Below are 16,466 nucleotides of genomic sequence, written 5' to 3'. Positions count from 1 at the left end.
CTGGGCCTGCAAATAGTACAACATCCTATGTATACTGTGTTTTTCCTATCTGATAATTGAGGCAGCTACTCAGTTACTAACGGGTTGGTGGTTTATATGGTGCAAAAATTGTAGACAGATGGATGATTCACATCCCAGGCAAGACAGCATGAGATTGTACTACACTAGCAGAACAGCTTCACAATTTAAAACTTAGGAGTTGGCTTATTTCTGGACTTTTCCATTTAACATTTTCAGACCTTGGTTGACCGTAGAAAATGGAAACTGCGGAAGGTGAAACCGTGCATAAAGGGAGAATACTGTACTTAAAAGTTTCTGCAGTAAAAAGTCATCAGTAACCAGCAGTAACTTATAAAAATGAGTCAGGAATTATGTGAATTTCTAAGAAATAAAAGCTTCATATAGTAATATTCAGAGAATGAAAAAAGTTCTAAAAATTGTTATTTGCCAAAATTTAATAGGATGCATGGAGAATAATTTTTTTGGGGTGTATGGTAGTAAGTCAAAATAGCTTTCTTTTGAGAGGACATTATGCCATTAATTTCAGGGAGTTAAAATATGAAAGAATGCAACTACAGAAAGACTCCAAAATTATATATATATAAGTTTTTTTGCCTAATGTATCTTGTAGTAATTGAATTGCTCATATTAAACAACTTACTAAAGTGGAATCATAATTTTTCGTCTTGATTCTTTACAAATTTTATTCCACTTAAAAGTCATATTTCTTTATATGTGGGTTTTTTTTTGATGGGGTTGGGGAGAAGCCATTCTAAAATGAAAGATGCATTGTTTAAAGTTCAGGGTCAGAAGAGACTTCATAAATTGTGAGACTGCGTCACATTGAGCTTTATGAAGTTGCTGCTTTCCAAGGTCATAAAAGACCCCCAGATCATTAGTTTTGTATGTTTCAACCTGGATAAAATCCCCTTTTCAATCTTTGTTAGCAAACAAAAATGATTTCTGACTCCTAGACTTCTATAAAACCTAAAAATCCACATAAAGCCTACCTTTTGGGAAACAAATGGGGTCTAAATGTGTGAACTATAATTTTGGAATAAAAGTTTAAATTTAAAAAGTTTTCATAGCAGTCAGGATTAGTATTGTCTCATCTATTAAATTCTAAGCTCATAACTGGAAGTGTTAGAAACAAGAAAATCTTAAGGAATAGACAGTATGGATGATGTTTGAGTAAGTAGGACTGAGACTTATCTAAAAGGTTTTGTTGCATTCAAAAGAACTTTTTTTTAAAATATTTTGAGACAGTGTTTCACTCTGTTGCCCAGGCTGGAGTGGAGTGGCATGACCACGGCTCACTGCAGCCTTGACCTCCCCGGGCTCAGATGATCCTCCTACCTCAGCCTTCTGAGTTTCTGGAACTACAGGCGTGTACCACCATGCCCGGCTAATTTTTCTGTTTTTTGTAGAGACAGTATTTCACCATGTTGCTCAGACTGGTCTCAAAGTCCTGGGCTCAAGCAATCTGCTCACCTCAGCCTCCCAAAGTGCTGGGATTACAGGCTTGAGCCATTGTGCCTGATCCGAAAGAACTTTTAAATGAAGCTCACGTGAATGGTACTTTAGGACTTCTGAGTGTTAGCAGCTACTAAAGTCAAGTCTGAATCTTTTTCCATGCTGGGTCCAGTTGGTCTTGATGAATTTCAGGTATTCCTCTGATGATTTAGGATTGAAAGAGATATATCCCTGGAATAGCACACAGGATTGGCAAAGGAAGGACATAATTACAGCGTTGACAGAGAATACCAGTAAGATGAGAAAGATTCAAGAGCAAAGATCAGCTGAAAAGACTGATACAGTTTCTATTTCCTGGCTCCTTTATAATTTCTAAAACTTTTAGGGTAGATTTATTCTTTACTCTGTCCCTTTACAGAGCTCTCTCAGGCATAGTCCTGGGGGCTTTCCTCTGCTCTTGGTCTTTGCATGTTACCACGGGCTGATGACATGAGATTAGCGTCTCCAGCCCTGACCTTGCCCCTCAGCTCCAGAGTCATGATCTAGCTATGGCAGGACAGGCCGCATACACTCTGCAGTCAAACCTGCATTCAGTATGTAATCTGCTAACATTGCGTTATTCCTTGTAAAACATTGAAAATGGTGATGAGTATAACATTGCAGTTATTATTATCTCTACAATAACATTGTAGTTATTATCTACACTTAACATTGTACTTATTATCTCTTCTGTTCTATGAAAAAAGGAACAATAATTAATAATTATTATTTTAGAGATAATAATGTGAATATGTAATAGACAATTCACATCTAACACGAACTAAGTACATTTTTAAATTTTCTTCTCAACCTGTTCTCCCCTCTGTCTTTCTCATGTCAGTAACTAATAACCAGCATCTCGCCTAGTTGCTTAGGCCAAAACCTTAGATGTTTTCCTTGATTATTTTTTTCCCTCTCATCCCCTACATCAAATCCATTTCTATCCTATCTTCAAAATGTATTATACCTGAAATTTGTTCCATCTCTCCCATCTATACTGCCACCCCCTGTGGAGTGTGGTCATATTTCAAGTGGATTACCGAAGTACTTCAGCTGATCTCGTGCTCCCAACTTTATTGCACTAGCCTTCCTTCAGCTCCTTGAACATGTTAAGCTCATTTACCTTTTAGGGCTCTGCTGTTCCCTCTGCCCCAAGATATTTACATGGCTGCTATATCATCTAGCTCCTAGCTAGGACATAGTCTTCTCAGGGAGACCTTTATGACCACCTAATAGAAAGCAACCAGAGCCGGGTGCGGTGGCTCACCCCTGTAATCGCAGCACTTTGGGAGGCCGAGGCAGGCGGATCACGAGGTTAGGAGATTGAGACCATCCTGGCTAACATGGTGAAAACCTGTCTCTACTAAAAATATAAAAAATTAGCCAGGTGTGGTGGCACATGCCTGTAGTCCCAGCTACTCGGGAGGCTGAGGCAGGAGAATCACTTGAACCGGGAGGTGGAGGCTGCACTGAGCTGAGATCATGCCACTGCACTCCAGCCTGGGTGTCAGAGCGAAACTCAGTCTCAAAAAAAAAAACCCAAAAAACCCAGAACCCCACTTTCTGTCATATATCATTGGTGTTTTCCTTTTTTTCCTTGTATTCCCTATTTTTCTTCTTCATAATTGACTTTTGTTTACGAACTTCTTGTAAGTTGTGTAAGTGCAGGGAGTGCAGACTTGGTAGTCTGAATCATCCAGTGTGTCTAAATGGGTTCTTTCACAGAGCCTGGCAGGTATAAGTTAATATGTATTTGTTGACAAGTGTTAAATAACTTAGTGAACCATTTTGGAAGATGGGCAGAGCAGGTGGTTTTTGAACATTTTAACATAAAGGGGGCCGGGCATGATGGCTTACACCTGTAATCCCCATATTTGGGGAGGCTGAGGTAGGAGGATCACATGAGCTCAGGAGTTAAAGAGACCAGCCTAGGCGACATAGTGAGATCCTGTCTCTGCAGATAATTAAAAAATTATCCTAGCGTGGTGGCATACACTTGTGTGCCAGCTACTTGGGAGGGTCACCTGAGCAGGAGGGTCACCTGAGCCTGGGCGGTTGAGGCTGCAGCAAGCCATGATTATGCTACTACACTTCAGCCTAGGCTATAGTGTAACCTTGTCTCAAGACAAACAAAAACCATATAGGGGATGAGATCTCACATCTGTTGTTATGAATAGATAGTACTTTTCATATGATTTAAACATCAAAAAGTATAAACGATACGCAGGGTAGTCTCTTGTCTCCTAATTACTTCATTGTCATGCATCCTGTTTCCAAATTTTTATGCTTCCAGAGAATTTTTATGCATATAAATTCCAACACGCAGACACACACATACATGCCCCTGTTGATTTTAACTTCTGTGCTGTCCATCGGTGCTTGGTGTATAATAACTGCTCTGAAACCTTTGTTTTTATATTTTCTGTATTTGCTAAAATATGCTAAAAAACACGTTTTGTTCCATGAAGAAAAGGAACAATAGATAATGTTTTATTTTTAATGTTTTCTTTCTTGTGTTTTGTGTTTGCTTTTAGCTCCCTGTGCTGTCAGGAATCTACAGGACTTGGCTCGTATTTACATTCGACGCACACTTAGAAATTTCATAAATGATGAGATGCAGGCCAAGGGGATTCCTCAAAGGGCTCCACCCAAGAGGAAAAGAAAGAGAGTTAAACAGAGAATTAATACTTACGTATTTGTGGGTAATCAGCTTATTCCTCAGCCTCTAGACAGTGAGGAGGATGAAAAAATGGAAGAAGACAGCAAAGAAGAGGAAGAAAAAGATCACAGTGAAGCAATGAAGCCAGAGGAGCCACCTCAAAATTTACTGAGAGAAAAAATAATGAAGCTGCCCCTACCTGAATCTTTAAAAGCTTACTTGACGTATTTTAGAGACAAATAAGTTAGGTCAAGAAGAAAGAATGTCTACTGATAATTCCTTTAGTCTTGAAAATGTAGCATTTGTTAGGAGTTAAAAGAGAGAATTAATTCTTTCATCAGAGTAAATTATAGTGGAAAAAAGTATAACTTGTGTCAGTAACAAAAATGACGTATTCAGTGATTAAAAGAATCCCTTTTATAAAATCTATTTTTCTTTAAATCTTGGAAAAATGTTTTAGCTCAGAATGATTTCAAAGTGGAATGCAGCAGTAGTTAAGACTTGTGTACTATAAATCCTTTTCTGATTCCTTACAGATTTGTAGTGGTGAGGGTTAGATTTAATTTTATATACGGTTTAAATAATTGTTAAGCTTATATAATCTGATCTGAATTGCAGTTGTTTGCATTTCCTCTATGAAAACTTTGTTTATCTAATAAGGAAATCAGATGCTTTGTAGACCTATTTACCTTTTGTTGCAATCACTGTTGCTGGATTGCTGTACATTTATTCTGGGCAATATATGGGTGCAATAACAATACCAGATATTGAATAATTTAGCTTTAAAAAAAGCCCACAAATTTTATGAAATTTTACAGCCCTGCTACTTTTGCTTTTGAATCTCTTGCCAAAAGACATGGGTAAAATATCTGCTTCTCTCATAGAGATTTTTAAGAGCACAGCAAGTGAATTATTAAAATAGAAAGTATATACTATTATTCTTACTTTATGGACCCTTTACATTTTCAGTATTTTAAAAAATGAGGTTATCTTAACTCTCTAGGATTTTAAAAGTATGGTTAGAATTGTTTTTTCAGTAGTTCACTGTATAAAGTATTTGTTTTTTTTTAAAAAAGCAAAACCATTGTTATCTGTGACTCTTGATAGGACACAGAATGAGTGAATGGGCGTGAGTGATGGCCCCTTTTTTGGATGGCCCCGTTAAGTAGCAGGGCCAGGGCAGACCTGGTCAGCAGATGCACTTTAGGAGATGGAACTTCTAGTTTATCTGAATATTTATCTTTGGCAAGGTAGGGCTGAGCTTGCCTACATTTGCTTTGGATCTTTCTAGTATAGGAAATATTCACAGAAATTATATGTAGATATCTTTGGTTTTGAAAATCCTGTTCAGAAAATAGTGTAGTCTTTGGGACCCATGCCGTATTCATTTCACTTCTTCCCATATTTTTTGTGTTTCTTTTGGTAAAACTGTAATGGTTTTCATTTTTTTACTTAATATCACACAGTTAAACTGTTTGTATTTGAGCTGTATTGTAGCTTATCAGTGATAAGACAGGTAGTAACTGCCATTGTTTGTTTTCCTAGTAAGGCCTGAAAACAGCCATTCCTTATTAAGAAATTGTACAATGTAACATACTTACTAGTGTTACATGGATTATGTATTTCTTAAAGGGAAACATTTGAGAGTATCATGGACTACCACCAGCATTTTTACTGCAGTAGTTGCTCAGATTTTGTCAAGGAATCCCAATCAATGCATAACGAAAGGATTATTGTCTCCCTGCTAAGTTTCAGATATTGTTTCAAAAATCTCATCTCCAGTACTTCCACAACATCTAAAAACAAGTGTTTGTAATCATGTAAGCATGAAATTGTCCCAAGTAAGTGAGGATATTTTAGTTATGTGAAAGATAGTTTCATGGAAGGTATTTGTTTTATTCCAGTGGCTGAGTTGGTGGAATTGAGGGTATTTCTACAGTTATTCTTAGATGATTACTAAACTGTTAAGAAATGCCCCATGTCATTTGTATCTAGGAAAGAAAAAAAATCAGTTCTCATACTGTCACCTGTCACAAATGTTCATTTTGTTTTGAATTAAATGTTGCTTTTGAAGTTTAATCTTGAATTCCTGGTGGCATGTTTTTATCTGGAAAACCTGGGGAAAGTTATCTTCTGTCCCATCTCCCCTGCTTTTTTTCCCCCCTTTGGTTGGAGCTGCTGTTGAGATGTGTCAAAACACTTATTCTTAAATGATGCTTTTACTATTTAGGAGAGAGTTTATGTTAAGGGTATTTTTGAAGATTGGCTTTTCCATATAGTCTTTCATTCTTTGACCTTGGCAAAGTATACAGTAGATTTTCATGATCATTGCATATCTCTTGTCATTGAAATGTGTCTTTTATGTTTTTCAGTGCATTCATTTTACAGTTGTGACTTTATCATTGACTTTAAGAAGAAGAAATAAAAAATGAAAATTAAAGTGAAATCCTTATCTATTAACGCAGATATATTAGAATAAGAATATCTTGGGTTTGGGGTTTGTGTTTTATTTTTTAATGAATTTATGTTTACCTGAGTATGGAAAATGATGCTTTATAGGTGGAAAAGTAGCAAGTAAAGATGAAGTAAAAGCAAGTGAAAATGATGGGATATAGTCATGGAATTCTATAGTCAGATAAAACAGGAAGTATCACCTAATTTGGGTGTTTATTTTGCAGATGAAAAAACAGACCTAGAACTATGGCATGTTTTGCCTGAAACATAACAGTGAGTTAGAGACAGGGCCTAAGAGAGTATCCAGCATCAGATCAATCCCAAGAATCCGTCAACATCATAGCTACCCAAGAAGATAATTTAAATCTCTACTGCTTATTGGTCACTATATTTGGTTCTAGTATTAATAAAGAAAAATGTTATTAAAATGGCATACGTAGCGGTAAAATAAAATGCAAAAAGTATGTGTTGATTTCTAGCTGTTCGAGATGATAAAAGTGAAGCAAAGCTTGTTAAATCATTGGAAGACTTGGAAAACTATTTTAAATAAACAATTACATATCATTAAGCATCGTTCTCCCATGGCCTGACTTTTATGTTTGTCTTCTTTTTTCATTTAGACGATCTCAGTACAGCTATGGATATGCTCAGTTATGGTATACAGTTGTCTTTATTTGGACATCTCACTGTCCTTTGACTATTGCCACCTCTGCAAAGTATACAAGTTTTTTTAAAATTTATTTTTATAAAATGGTAGGAAAATTTATAAAATATGCATGAAGTGTAAGAAATAATTTAGTGTACATGGAGGTACATGTGTGTGTACCCATTAGGTTCAACTAATAGCTTTACCATCTCCTGCATGCCCCTTCCCAGCCACACTTTAATCCCTCCCTTCTCAGGAGGAGCAATTTGGTGTTTATCAGAATCTGCCTTTTTGTTCTGGTTTTATTACATGCCTATATCTCGAAACGGTTCATCCATGCTAGGATCCTACTGCAGCTCTCTTTTTCACGTTACCTTTCTGAGATTGCCCCATGGTGTATGTTGTTACGTTACATTCACACTTCACAGTTTATTCTACTGTTGGTGGACATTTTTTGTTCCCTCAGTTCAGTTGTGAACATTCTTTTATATGTCTTGTGACTGTACATGTGTGAGAGTCTGCATAGGGTGTATATCTAGGAGTAGAATTACTGGGTCGTAGGAAATCGTTTCTATTCACTTCTTCCTAGAAGATGCAAATTTACTTCCCAAAATAGTGTAACTATGTGTTTTTCTAACAACGTTTAAATGTCCCAGTTATTTTTCATCTACATGTGACAGATTTTTTCCTGTTTGGTAGTGTGAAATATCTTCTTAGTGGACTTTGTTGCTTATGAAAGTTATTTATTAAGGGGGTTTTATCTTTAAGTGTTTCTTCGTTTTAGGTTTCTGCAAACTGCTGTTCAAGTCTTTTGTAAATTTTTTTATTGGGAGGTTTTTAAAAAAATTGCTTTATGGGATTTCCTTTTGTAGTCTAGATAGATATTATTCCACTGTCAGTTATATGTGTTGCAAATATCTTTTCTCAGTTTATGGTTTCTTATTCTTTTATGATGTCTTTTTGATGAATTGACAGTTTCAGTTTTAATTGTCATATTCATCTTCACTCTCAATCTCAAAGTCATGGAAATATTAACCTATATTTTCTACAGAAGTTCTATTATTTTGCCTTTTACATTTAAATCTGCATAATAGCTGGAATTGATCTTTGTGTATGGTGAGAAATAATGGTCCAGTTTCTTTTTTTAATTTAGTGATCAATTGTTTGAGGATCATCTTTTGAAAAGTTTCTTTTTTCTTCTTTGACCTGCAGTGTTAATTTTATCATAAGTTTTCATTTATTTTTGCTTTGTGTCTAGGCTTTCTTTTCTGTTTTATTAGTTTATATAACCCTTTGCCAACACTACACAGTTTTATTTACTGGAGATTTACAATAATTCTTGATGTAGTAAGATAAATCCCTTCACTTCATATGCTTGGAGTTTCTTGAACCTTTAGGATTGTAGACTTTAATGTAAATTTCAGAATTGGGTTCTCAGATTACATACACGTGCACACATGCACACACACACACACACACACACACTCCTCTTTGGGAGTTTCTTGGGAATCACTTTGAATTTATAGATCATTTTATGCAAGAATTAACATGTTTAAGTCCTCCAGTCCATAAACATAGTAGTTCCCCTTTCTTAGGCCTTATTAAGTACAATTTGGCTCTAAGGTCTAATATCTTCTGTCAGATCTAGTTGTAGATATTTTATTTCAGTGATGTAGTTTACAAAATTGTATTTTATTGGTTTCTGTACATTAATTAAATCCAGTAATATCTCTTACGATTCTTTTAGGTTTTCTTTATAGTAAATCATATCATCTTTGAATAAATTTTAGACAGTTTTTTTCCTCTGGATTTTATTTTTTATTTTGCCAGATTTGCCAGTTGTGGCCTCCAGTATAACTGAATAGTGATGAGCAAGAGCACCCTTATTTCTTTATTTTAATTTTTTTTTTCATAGGTTATTGGGGTGCAGGTGGTATATGGTTATATGAGTAAGTTCTTTAGTGGTGTTTTGTGAGATTTTGGTGCACCATCACCAGAGCAGTGTACACTGCACCCTATTTATAGTCTTTTATCCCTTGCCCCCTCCCATCCTTCCCCCCAAGTCCCCAGAGTCCATTGTATCATTCTTATGCCTTTGCATCCTCATAGCATAGTCCCACATATCAGTGAGGGCATAGGTGTTCTCATGGTGTTTGGTTTTCCATTCCTGGGTTACTTCACTTAGAACAATAGTCTCCAATCTCATCCAGTTTGCTGCAAATGCCATTAATTCGTTCCTTTCTGTGACTGAGTAGTATTCCATTGTATAAATACATACCACAATTCCTTTATCCACCTATTGATTGACAGGCATTTGGGATGGTTCCATGATTTTGGTGTTGTGAACTGCTGCATGTGCAAGTATCTTTTTCGTATAATGACTTCTTTTCCTCTGGGTAGATACCCATTAGTGGCATTGCTGGATCAAATGGTAGTTCTACTTTTAGTTCTTTAAGGAATCGCCACAATGTTTCCATAATGGCTGTACATTGTTCCACAATGTCCATAACGTTTACATTCCCACCCGCAGTGTAGAAGTGTTCCCTGATCACTGCATCCACACCAGCATCTACTGTTTTTTGATTATGGCCATTCTTGCAGGAGTAAGGTGGTATCACATTGTGGTTATGATTTGCATTTCCCTGATTACTAGTGATGTTGAGCAGTTTTTTTCATGTTTTTTGACCATTTGTACATCTTCATTTTGAGAGTTGTCTGTTCATGTCCTTAGCCCACTTTTTGAGGGGATTGCTTTTTTCTTATTGATTTGTTTGAGTTCGTTGTAGATTCTGGATATTAGTCATTTGTTAGGTGTGTAGATTGTGAAGTTTTTCTCCAACTCTGTGGGTTGTCTGTTTACTCTGCTGACTGTTCTTTTTGCCCTGCAAAAGCTCTTTAATTAAGTCCTATATATTTATGTTTGTTTTTATTGCATTTACTTCGGGTTCTTGGTGATGAAATCATTGCCTAAGCCAATGTGTAGAAGGGTTTTTCCAATGTTATCTTCTAGAATTTTTATAGTTTCAGGTCTTAGATTTAAGTCCTTAATCCATCTCAAGTTGATTTTTGTCTGAGGTGAGAGATGAGGATCCAGTTTCATTCTCCTGCGTGTGGCTAGCCGATTATCCCAGCACCGTTTGTTGAAAAGGATGTCCTTTCCCCACTTTATGTTTTTGTTTGCTTTGTTGAAGATCAGTTGGCTGTAAGTATTTGGGTTTATTTCTGAGTTATCTATTCTGTTCTGTTGGTTTATGTGCCTATTTTTATACCAGTACCATGCTGTTTTGGTGACTATGGACTTAGTGTTTGAAATCAGGTAGTGTCATGTCTCTGGATTTGTTCTTTTTGCTTAGTCTTGCTTTGACTTTGCGGGCTCTTTTTTGGTTCCGTATGAATTTTACAATCATTTTTTTCTAATTCTGTGAAGAATGATGGGGGAGCCTTATTTCTGGTTTTACTGCTTTCATATGGTCATTTTAAAATAGCTTGGTGTGTTTACACGAAATGTTCTGCAGATGTTCATTGTGATGTTCTACTAATGCCCATTGAATAAGTGTTAAAATTGTGTTGTCAAAATTCCATGTAGCCTAAGTAAATTGTGTGTGCCCACATCAACTGTGGAGAGAGACTTGGCAAAAGCTCTCATTTTGATGGTAGAAAGTCAGTGTTTTTCTTGTAGTTCTTTTGATTTTTGCTTTATTTTGGTGTGATAATATGTGAATTATGTCCATGTGGTGATTTGAACCTTTAACAGCACGTAGGAGCCTTCTTTATCTTTAGTAATATTCTTTGCTTCAAGGTCTATTTTGTCTGATACTCATTTCGCAGTTTTCTTGTGGCGAGTAGACACCTCGTAGATCTTTTTCTATTCTTATTTTCAACCTGTTTTTTATCCTTTTATTTTGGGTGTATTTCTTATAAACAACATGTAGCTGAGTTTCTTAAAAGTTACTCTGACAGTCTTTGAATTTTACTTGAATCATTGCATTCTTTTCATTTTCATTGTTACTATAGAGTGGTATTTTGTGCTATACACCTATTAAGTTTTCGTCTCCATTTTTTTTAGGATTATTGTTTATTTCTTGTCTGCTACTAGTTTGAAAGTTAATATATATTTTTTTACTCTGTTAGTGATTACTGTCTACATTTTAATGCACTCACCTAACTAACAAACTTCTGAAGTTTCTAAAGTTAGTTACTTCCCTATCCTCTTATGTAATACAAGGCACTTTAGAACACTTCAGTAGACTCTGGAGTCATTACCTCGAAATTATATGCTAGTCTGTTGTGCCTGAATTATAAAATTTTAAGCCCCTATGGTACACCATAGCTATTATGTATCTAGCCAATGCTTAATTAGTTTTACTCCCATTTACACTTGTTTTTTTTTGCTCATTATTCCCTGTTCATTTTGGACCATCTCAATTTCCTTTTAACTAAAGTACATCCTTTCAAATTTTTTATAGTGAAAGACTGTAGCTATTTTTTTCTGTCTGAAAATTTTTATTTTGACTTTGTTCTTAAAAAAAAAGTCCATTAATAATATTTTCTCTAAAACACAAGAGTTGTTATTTCTTTGCATTCTGGATTTCATTGTACCTATTAAGTCAACTGACAGTAATTTCTCTGAAGGTCATCTGTGTTTTATTTCGATCTGCTTTAAAGATTTATCTTGACGTTGTTAATATTCTTGTCTTGGCACTGTTAATTTTGTGTAGTTTCATATAATGTGCCTGGGTATGAATTTCTTTTTGTTTATTCTGCCTGGTCTTGTAGCTTTGTGAGTTCGTCTCTTTCATCAGTTCTAGAAATTCTTGGCCATGTTTTTTCTCACAAATATTGTCTCAGCTTTGTGTTGCTCAGCATCAAAATCTAGATTTCCTTAAATAATATCTTCCTATCATGAATCTTCTCTTTGGTTGCCTTAAATATGGTGTTAAACCTTTACGTTGAGTTTTAATGTTTCTTATATTTTGATTTCTTGTTCTGTATTTTCAAGTCTGCCTGGTTGTTTTTATAGTCTTCTACTCTGATTAATATGTTCAACTCTGTAAACATACTGCCTAATTCTACTCTATGTTGGATTCAAGTATCTGAACCCCTTAAAGTGGGCTCATGCTCGGAAGGTTTGATGGCTAGCTTTCATAGCACTGTTTCTTTCGTATTTCATGGGTTTTGACTGAGCTTGTATTGTCGACCTTTATCTTTGGGATTGTTAGAGACCCCAGGTTGTTTTTGCCAGGAGCACTGCCAGCTCATGACCTTTTTAAATGCTCCACTTAAGGATTTTTGTACCATCCAAGCAGAATGGCCCAAAAATCCAAGTGAAGTCTGCCTTGGAGTTACCACACCTCCAGGAAGATTTGTTAGCTGCCTCCCCATAGCAAGCTTTGAAATAGGTCATTTTCTTTGTGTCTTCTGGGTTGTGTAGGTGGGTGGGTGGAAGTGGAGGCAGGGGGCAGAATTGTTTCTAGTTCATTGATGCATAAGATATGGCAGTGGCTTTATACAGGAGATTTTGGAAATAAAACTCTCTTCTAAGAAAGGACTTTTCTTTTTCCTGTATCCCTGCTATTCCAGTTCCTGCAGTTCTTTTCAGACAGTCTCAAGCTGCACCGGCCTTCATTTTTACCCGCCTTGCTGGCTTCTCTTGTTCACTTCATTTTTTTGACTCTTGTGTATGTCTTGCTGATTTCCTCAGTAATAGCACATCGATGCATTTATACAATCTTAAAAGGATTGTAATCTAGCACGTGTAGTTGTTTTCAGCTGGAGAGTTGTCCTAAGGCACTGTCCAAAAGGACTTGTGGTCACAAGCAGGTCATGCCTTGCAGTTCTTAATCCTGTACTGACAGTTGGTAATCAGTAGATTTTTTTTGTTTTCATTCAACTTAAATTTAGGTTTCTAAAGTGGAAAGCTTTTTGTATTTTTTTCTGGAAAAAAAAAATGTTTTATAGGCTGGGTGCGTGTGGGTCATTCCTGTAAACCCAACACTTTGGGAGGCCTAGGTGGGCGGATCACAAAGTCAGGAGATTGAGACCATCTTGGCTAACATGGTGAAACCCGTCTCTACTAAAATACAAAAAAATTAGCCAGGCATGGTGTTGCACGCTCCAGCTACTTGGGAGGCCGAGGCAGGAGAATCGCTTGAATCCCGGAGGTAGAGGTTGCAGTGAGCCGATACTGTGCCACTGCACTCCAGCCTGGTGACAGAGCGAGACTCCATCTCAATTAAAAAAAAAGTGCTTTAAGCATGCAAGATTTTTAAAATAATTTGAACTGAAAACAAGGCACGAAAACTTGCAGGATTTCTTCCCTTTGACCTAATTAATGTACACCCTTAGCCCAATGACTTGTAGAACTGCACATCTTGCCTTTATCTCCCTCCCGAACTTACATATTTCTAAGCCCCTACCCTTTTAAAGTCTGCTTTATGAATACAAGTTATTTTTATATTTTATATATTTTATTTATGTTTTTTCTATTGTATATTTTGAACTGCAAACAAGGCACAACCTGCAGGTCTCGTCTGTGTCCTCCAAATCCCACGTACTGCAAGAGCATAGTGATTACTGAGGGGGATTGAAAGGAATGAATTTACTATTTTTGGCTTTATTGGTATACTTGGACAATAAAAGTCATGTGAACAATGTCAAACATAAAGTTTAAAATTAATCATTCTTGTTCATGGAGATTAGCTTTTTAGATCTTTTTACACTTTAATCCCCCAAATCACATATTTAAATATGAACATATTGCCAACAGAGGGCAGTATTCGCCTACAGAACGTAAAGGGCCTGACCGATTACTGCAGTGAGAAGGATGAGCTCATTTTCCTCCTAAGATTGTTCTACTAGTCGATCATCTGGGGCCAGTTTTCATTTGTTTTTCTATTACTTTTAAATATTTAAAACATTTTTGTTTGAAAATGTTAGTCCTTAAAGATAAAGCCCAAAATCTGTTTAAAAATACCTGTTTACAGAATGACCAAAAGGTAGATGTTTTACTAGAAAACATATTTATTAAATTTTCACACGTGTCCCCAAAGGGGGCCGCTCACTTCAGGGAACGTGGCCAGTTGAAACCGCTGATGAAAAGACTCCAGCCAGGGGGCCACTCTGCCAGCGCGTCCCGAGGGCGCTCGCACCTGCCGGACTTCACATACACACGCCTGGGTTTGTCCGTCAGTTGTCTCCTCTCCCAGGAGGTATGTGAGTTCGTGGGTTTAAGCATATAAACTTAAATGTTGAATATTAAAGGAAGAAATCAGCAGTAGCCCTTTTGAGCCTTACATGAGTGGAATTTGTTGGGTTTCAGAAGCAGAATATGAAGAAGGAAACGTTAACCATTTTTTATGAGCGTAGTCTGGAGTAAGGAATATGTGCACCTGGATGAACTAATTAGAACTCTGCCTACGCTTTAGGATTTTATCTGTTAGCAGATAAAAAAGAAAAGCTGTTTTGCATTGTTTCAATACATTATTGGGGCTGCAAAAGGACAGCTAGGGGCTAAGAAGCCGGGGTGTCCATCAAATGTGCAGTGGAAGCAACTTTGGAAAAGTTTGTTTGCATTATGCTGCCTAAAACACACGGTGTTTTAGAAAGAGGCTTTTGCACTGACAAGCTTCTCATCCTCGCCTCTGGGAGTCTAGTGCCTCCTAGAGCAGCCTGTGCCCTCAGCCCTGTAATGTGATATCCCTCCTCCTGGATTGGCCAGAAGGGTGTCCTTTCCCCGGGAGCGCTTTCCACCACTGCTCCCAAACTTGGCTCAGCCCGGCAGCCACCATCACCACCACCGCGGTTGCTGCTGCAGCTGCAGCTGCTGCTCGCCCTTCGGCTGCTGCTTAGCGTGGCCAGCAGCGAATGGAGCGATGGAGTCCAGACTGCTCTGCTGGACCACTCTCTTTCTCCTGGCCGGGTGGTGCCTGCCAGGGTTGCCCTGCCCCAGCCGGTGCCTTTGCTTTAAGAGCACCGTCCGCTGCATGCACTTGATGCTGGACCACATTCCTCAGGTACCACAGCAGACCACAGTCCTGTAAGTTCACACGGATTCCCCAGAAACCCTGTTCCACAATGCTTCATTGCTTCTCTGCTAGGACGCCGTGTCCTCCTTTTAATGTACGATTCCTAATGCTCTCCCTGCTTGTTGTATACTTAGAAGAGGCTTTTCACTTTTCAAACAATTCAATGGTTCTGCTCTGTTAGACTAGAAAATATGAGCAATGATGAGTTGACATAAAGATATTTGTTTTTGGTTCAGTTCTCTTCCAGCATCTTCCAGAACTTACCGCTGAGAATTCTCATCTTCATTCTTCCTTCAGTAATTTTCCTGCATACTTTCTCAGTTTACTCCTTTTCATCCTCTACTCCCAAATCTTTGGGTCTCTTAATTGGTCAGCACGTGTCTGTCCCATTTTGGAAGGAACTAGTTTAACTTTACAGTGTGGTTTCAAACGATTATGTGCAGGCAAATTGTTAGGCTTTGTACCGTGTGTCCCTCCTGGGAGGGTGAAGTCCTGAGTCCTCAGCACTTGAAGCACTGTCTGTCCCCAGAACAGACCCTCGAATGGTCCAGCAGAGTTCTTGAATGCTTAAAAGCCTTGCGGAGCAGCCGCTTAGACTAATCGGCATCTAGGAGGCATTGTGGGATAGGAGGGGAAACCAGAATTTGGAAGCCAAACAGGTCTGAGTTCAAATGCTACCTTCTCATCTTTACTATTGAGATAATAAACCCAAATATTTTAATTTATTTAGATTAAATCATAATTAGATAACTGGAAGGGCAAAACACTACAAAAGAAGAGAAGGGTCTGTTTCTAGGGTCTATTTTTAAAGAAAAAAAAGAACAAATTCAAAAATACTAAAAAATAAAAAACAGAAGAAAAGGAAAAATGCTGAAAGATGCACACTGATGAGGTTTCCTGCTCTATAATAAATGTTTTGTGGGTCGTGTCGTGTTCATGGAAGACAGAACTGCTGGCAGTGTTTCAAGTCAATTCGTGGGCAGAGGGAAATAGCGTCAAATTCCTGGAATTTTGAGATATAAATGTTTAAAAGGATCAATGCCACACATTTGTCAGTCATAATCATGAAATGAGGACTTGGTTATAAAAAGTCCAATTTGATAGTATTCCCATAGAAAATGACATATATGATCTGTAGATTTTCATTCCTGTAAAGCATTTCACTAATTTT

General features: G+C 37.2%; 2 protein-coding genes across 4 annotated transcripts in view; both read left to right on the top strand.

The window, feature by feature from the left end:
- The window catches only part of PCMTD1 (protein-L-isoaspartate (D-aspartate) O-methyltransferase domain containing 1), an 87,599-nt gene extending 80,405 nt beyond the window's left edge, over positions 1-7,194 (top strand). For all 3 annotated transcript variants that reach the window (XM_012442935.2, XM_012442936.3, XM_012442937.2), the window contains one exon: positions 4,047-7,194. In XM_012442935.2, coding sequence (XP_012298358.1) covers positions 4,047-4,414 — 368 coding nt within the window. In that variant the 3' untranslated portion in view covers positions 4,415-7,194. The remainder of the gene's footprint in view (positions 1-4,046) is intronic.
- Positions 7,195-15,137: 7,943 nt separating this feature from the next.
- The window catches only part of PXDNL (peroxidasin like), a 420,144-nt gene continuing 418,815 nt past the window's right edge, over positions 15,138-16,466 (top strand). The window contains exon 1 of the mRNA XM_021672892.2: positions 15,138-15,306. Within this exon, the coding sequence (XP_021528567.2) occupies positions 15,143-15,306 (164 nt within the window). The 5' untranslated portion in view covers positions 15,138-15,142. The remainder of the gene's footprint in view (positions 15,307-16,466) is intronic.

Source organism: Aotus nancymaae, unplaced genomic scaffold (genome assembly GCF_030222135.1).
Source record: "Aotus nancymaae isolate 86718 unplaced genomic scaffold, 86718_ANA_hifiasm-v0.15.2.pri h1tg000036l, whole genome shotgun sequence".
Lineage (NCBI taxonomy): Eukaryota > Metazoa > Chordata > Mammalia > Primates > Aotidae > Aotus > Aotus nancymaae.
The sequence above is the reverse complement of the archived record's forward strand: the minus strand, read 5'-3'. Positions and strand labels throughout refer to the sequence as shown.